General features: G+C 42.9%; 1 protein-coding gene across 1 annotated transcript in view; it reads left to right on the top strand.

Annotated features, from left to right (window-relative positions):
• Positions 1-557: 557 nt before the first annotated feature.
• The window catches only part of ARID5B (AT rich interactive domain 5B (MRF1-like)), a 194,932-nt gene continuing 189,489 nt past the window's right edge, over positions 558-6,000 (top strand). Inside the window, exons 1-2 of the mRNA XM_011988310.1 lie at positions 558-1,303; positions 1,732-1,986. Coding sequence (XP_011843700.1) covers positions 1,283-1,303; positions 1,732-1,986 — 276 coding nt within the window. The 5' untranslated portion in view covers positions 558-1,282. The remainder of the gene's footprint in view (positions 1,304-1,731; positions 1,987-6,000) is intronic.

Here is a 6,000-nt window from a genome sequence, read left to right as displayed (position 1 = left end):
CTGTCGCTCTTAAGTTTCTCTGTGTTTGCATAATAGCCGTGCATGCAAACCTCGCAATGCTCCAGGGCTCCAGAACAATAAATATACACATTTAAAGCCTTTATTGTCTTACGGTTCATGCCCCCGGTTTTCAACAGCTTAATTTCTGGTTGTATTTAACTAGTTTGCAAATGGATTTTTTCAGTTTCAAACTATTATTGAGGAAGCTCCCCTCCCTTTTTTGGCGGGGGAGGGGATGGGGGTGGGGTAGGAGTCGGTATATTATTCCTGTAGCGCTGGGTTATATAAACACATTATCATTTGAGAGCGCCCTTGGCGTCCATCAGCATTGTAAACACGTACTAGTGTATATACTTCAAAATTAAAGAATGCACACGCAGAACCAGGAGCCTGAATTCATATTCTGAGCAGACTCGCTGCTCGCATTTATTGATTTATCATGCATCGTTTATTGTTCCAGTCCCTAAATGCAGTCGCTGTCCGTTCAATATTGTTTGCAAAATCCTAAGATGTGTGTGCACTGCTCACTTGTCTCTTTTTTTTTTTTTGCTGAGTATTTTTTTGCGAAGCGAACAAATGCATTAATATTTATATGTTTATATAATCGATAACCCACTTTTCTCTTCCATGTAAATAGGCATCAAAAGATAATTTAACAGATTAGTTCTCGAAAACATGGCAGTGAGGAAGCGTAATTTAACTATCAAACAAATCTACATGTCTAATAACAGCAAATCTGCTAAGGAGCATTAGAAAGAGGAGCAGCGCCCCGGAATCTCTGCAGGAAATGTTCTTTATATTAGACATATACAAGCAGGTCCTGTCAGATGCACAGCGGAGCTCGCTAGCCCTCCTCTCCTCCAAAAATCTCATCAGACGATATCCCCAGACAGGGGCGGTTAGAGAGAGAGGAATCACATCTCCACACAGTTTTAGGGTGCTTTTTATTTTTACAAATCTTTCTATGTGTTTTTTGCCTTGATCCATCCTCTTCCCGCCGAGATCGTACGGCGCCTTTCTCTCGATTATGAATTTGATCAATCCATATTTGGAAGAAAACCCATACAGTTTTTTCAGGAGCTGAAAATTGAGTCGTTATAGAAATATTAGGACATATTTTCAATCATTTCGGTGCCCAAAGGGAGGCAAGAGCTCAGTTTTATATTGAGACATTACGCCGGCTGAAGGCAGAGAATGCGTTTCCCTGCCAGGACCTGATGCAATCCATTCAAGCCAACAAGTTTGGAGAGAATGTTGAGTTCAATCAATTCAGAACGTCGAGATGGAGCCCAACTCACTCCAGGTATTTCGCTCTCCTCCGCTCCTCCGATCCCGGCACCCCCCGGCACCCCCCAACCCCCTAGCTCACCCACACCTCTGCACCCACCCACACCCCCCACAAACTTTTCACCAAACTTTTACCCTCTGCATCCCCCAAAATCATTTTTATTGTTTAAAAAAATCCCTGCACTGATCATACATACATAATGTAATTTTACCGCCTCAGATGGGGAGGTGGGAGAAGTGGCGGTGGGGGGCCCTGAGTTTTTTTTTTTTTTTTTTTTTTAGGGAGGCAAAAAATTTGTGGGCGCTATTATTTTTCCACCCAGCGTTATATCTGTTGGGTCGTCTGTATTAAGAGAGTGGATGTGTGTGTAAATGTGTCTGGGAATAGATGTTTGTGCTCTGATGGCTACATTATTTATTTGGTGTTTTTTTCCCCCCCTGCAGTGGGTCGGCTCACCGTGTGGCTTGCACGGACCTTACATTTTCTACAAGGCTTTTCAATTCCACCTTGAAGGCAAACCAAGAATTTTGTCCCTTGGCGACTTTTTCTTTGTAAGATGTACGCCAAAGGATCCGATTTGCATAGCGGAGCTCCAGCTGTTGTGGGAAGAGAGGACCAGCCGGCAACTTTTATCCAGCTCTAAACTTTATTTCCTCCCAGAAGACACTCCCCAGGGCAGAAATAGCGACCATGGCGAGGTGGTAAACCTGTCTGTCCCTCTCTTCTTTCTTTATTATTTTTCCCCCTAGTAATGCTTATTACAGGGCAAGCTTGAAAATACTGTATTCACTTCTGCAGGCGAGCAGGATCGACTCCTTTTTTAAAGGGGTAGCGCCACTAGCTGGGGCTCGAGTATTTTGCCATTGTCAGAGTTTGGCTGTCAGCTTTACAAAGAGGATCCAACTGCTGATTTTAGTCAAGATCAAATAACTTGTTCGAGAAGGGTTTTGTTCAAGGATGTGTGTGTGTGTGTGTGCGTGTGTGTGTGTGTATGTGTTCATTTGCTCTCCTGCTATTGCCTCTTGAACATCACATCCTTTTTATATTTTTTGCCTTTTGAAAATTTACCTTCGTGTCTGGCTTCGTCGTGTCTGGGTGGATTTCTTTCGGTGGGTTTCGATATTGTTCTCTCTCTTTTTTTTAAGTAAGTATTTGATATGTTTAAGAGGGCGGAAATTACGAAATGGAGGCAGAATGAGATCAAAAGCTATTGAGTTGGCAAAGACGTGTTGAATAAAGTGATAAATGACAGGTACTGGAATAATACATTCAAATAACTTGCAGATCTGCCCGGGCGGATTTCAAAGCGGTGGTGTAACAGGCACAAACACGTTAAGCATTAACAACTATCTCTCGCCCACTCCCCCTCCCCCCGGACAAGCCATTTGATGTTCTAGTTTGCAATTACTCCACGCAAAGTGGACGTCTTCCTGCGCGATCTTTGGGGGTGTGTGGGACGGGGGCGGGGGAGGGGAGGGCAGAGGGGTGTGTGCTCGCCCACTGGCCCTGCGGGTCCAGCGTTCTCCGTGCCCAGACGGCGCTCCCGGGGAGGGCGGGGAGGGACAGAGCCTCCCCGGCACGTTTCTGGGCGGCCGCGGGGGCGCTCGCCGCGCTCCCGGGAGGACGCCGGAGGTGAGCCCGCTGTCACTGGGCGCCGGGGCGGCCGCCTCCCTTCGGCTCTGTCATTTCATATGTGACCGCAGTTCTGCGGGCTCCCCTCGTCAGCTGACCGACCTCAGCGCCGTGGTACCTACCGGGGGGAACTATTTTGGGGAGTCTGTGCCCACGGCGCAGCGGGGAGGGAGGGCGCACGGCCGCCTGGCGAGGCTTTGTGTTGCCAAAGCGAGAGCAGGGTAATCAAACAGACTTTTGAGAGCAGCTAGTGCTGTGCCAGGCTCTCGAGCTTTCGAGGTAGGTGTAAGGATCTAAGGATCTTTTTGTTAAATGAATGGTTTCCCGTTTAACTCATCCTGGGGCTCGGAGCTGCCACTCCTTCCAGAATTCCTTGGTCTGGTGGAGTTGATAGTACTTTTGGCATTGCCAGTTCACTCCCTCTCCCCAGGATCGAATTACTCGTCAGTGGCTATGCCGGTTAATTACTGGAGTTCGTCGAAACGTTCGCCCTCGAATCTGCCTTTTCGGAAATAAGCCCCTCCCACCTCCCCGCTCACCTCCCCCCTCCACCCTCCCTGGCCAGCTTTGGTTTTTAAATGTTCATATTTCTCGACGTCCGCCTGCAATTTTAAAAAGGTGTTGTTTGGAAATACTGTGAAAAATCCTTCAACCTACCAACAGGTTGACCTCTTTACCCCTCCCAAGGTCTGGCTCGGCCCCCTCCCCCGACCCAACTTTCCTGCGCAGCTGTCTTCCTCCCCCTCCCCCTCCTGATTTCTTATTATTTGCTTTTCAAATTTATTACTTCAACATGGCCTGTGATCTGGAAAAGGGAAGGATTAAATATCCAGAAAAGAACTTGTGCCTAATAGACTTCTGACTAAGTCCAGGAGGAAATTATTCAGTGTTTTATGGGATATTTTGTGGTCACTCTTTTCTTGGGGGGAGGGATTGAAATTGGGATATTTTTTAAAGACCCTGAGTTGACCCCACTTGGTCCAGTTTTAATTTTTGTTGGTGTAATTAAATGGTGAATTCTGATTTAAGAATAAAGGCTATGTTTGCCAAACGTTGCATCTGCTGGAAGTGTTGACAGTGAATAGATATATTTTTAAATACATGATTTCTTTTTAATTGTTCATTATGGGGAATTGAAAGGGAACCATTGTAATGATCTCTGCATTTCGTCACTGCTATATGAGCCATACCTGAGAAAATTAATCTTGCCATTTAAAAGTAAACTCTGGGGGTTTGCAGAGGGAGATGGCTCTATTTATAATCCTCAGCTGCATATACATCGTCTAATATTATGCATGATTTGTTTTTTAATGCTAACACGGCTGGTAATTAGCTGTATGATTATACTTGTATATTTCATTAGGACTTTGGCTGATGTCATTGTGAATTATTCAGCCATATTAAAACAATTTTCAATTGAGATAATGACACGCCTCAAAATTATGCAAATGCAGGCTGCATTGTGCAAAATAATTATGACAAATGTAAAGCAGGTAGAAAGTTTCCCAATGCAGATCGGTTTTCCACCCTGGTGATGTCATTTCCCCCCTGGCCTAAGTTAGTCATTCATTAGCAGACTAGCAGCAGCAGTCTCCTCTGGAGGAGAGCCTTACAGAAACCAGCATTTACTGCTGGCACCTAGAGGGGGCAACAGGGCCCTCTCATTAAGAAATTTGCTTTGTTTTCACTTACTCCATTAACTTGTTTATATACATTTAAATGATTTTTATTATTGATTTTAAATAGTTTTGAATGATGCAGTTGCCATTTGCAATATGTAACTGAAAGAGAAAGGTTTCTTGGTGATATGCACTGTTACTTGGAGAAAATGTTCAGCACATTTAATCAGCCAGTACAGTTTATTTTAAGTAACCAAATGGAGGTTAATAATTTCTTGATTGAGCTGACATCAGCATCCATTTCGAAAGGACAGCCAGGACTCAGTATGCTTTTTTTGGTTTAAGAGAATCATTCTGCCTTTTTATGATTTCTTGAAATGTAAAGACGTCAGTTCTAAAAGCAGAAAAATGATCATTGTGCAAGATTAGAAATAGCGTCCCTGTGTGGTTTGCTGTGATTTGCAGAGGGTTTTTTTTTTTTTTTTGAATATTTTCTCATGATTTTTGTAATGATTGTGGGAGGCTTGATAAGGCAGGACTTTGTACACCCATTTTACAGATGAGGACATAGACTTGGAAAGGTTATGTGGTTCGTCAAAGGTCACCAGGCTAGAACCCAGGCTTTCTTGAAATTCAGGGTTATCTTTTCTCCCCAGTGAAACCTACCCTTGAAAGCAGAGCTTGAACACATCATATTATATTCTAGAAGTGTGTACTAATGTGGACAGTCCCTCAGACATTTTAGAATTGTAACTAGTTAATCAGGTTTGCCAAAGGTCACCAGATGTCTAGGTAGCAAAACTATCCTTATCCTATAAAGTTAAGCTAATTCTAATCAGTGGTATATAATGATAGCGGTTATATTTTAATAGTTATTAATGATCATTAACAATTTACTATTCATTTTAATGATAATGGTGATGATTTATATGCTTATATACACCAATGCCTTCATATATAATATTTCCAGTGTTGGCAACTGGTGTTGAGGAAAAGCATTCAAGAAAGTCACATTTTGATTCTGCAGCTTGCTATTTGCTTAATCTTGAACAACCGTTAAGTACTTGGAGCCTCAGTTTCTTCAGCTGCAAAATGGGAACAAATTAGGGATGACTATAGATTGTTGGTGAAGATCAAGAGGATTTATAGGCAAAAGAGCTTTATATACTGTAAAGTGCTTAAATAAATAGAAAAGAATTATGATTATAGTGACCTTTGTTCTAGATATTCTTAACTTTATAAACAATAAAAAAATAACTTTTGTGTCTATGTGGAGGTTCTTGGGCCTAAAAATGATACCATCTTAAATTACCATGAAAATGAATAGCAGGGCCATGTGCAAGGAGTTAAGTGTCTTTAGTAATTACTTACAATTGCCACATTCAGCCAGTAGCTCTTCAGAGGAGGAAAACGGCAAAGTAGGCGGGTAATTGGTTCTGTTACTGGATAACTTCTGATTAC

This window comes from Mandrillus leucophaeus, unplaced genomic scaffold, assembly GCF_000951045.1.
Source record: "Mandrillus leucophaeus isolate KB7577 unplaced genomic scaffold, Mleu.le_1.0 Scaffold327, whole genome shotgun sequence".
NCBI classification, from domain to species: Eukaryota; Metazoa; Chordata; class Mammalia; order Primates; family Cercopithecidae; genus Mandrillus; species Mandrillus leucophaeus.
Note: the sequence above shows the minus strand (reverse complement) of the source record. Positions and strands in the feature narration are given on the sequence as shown.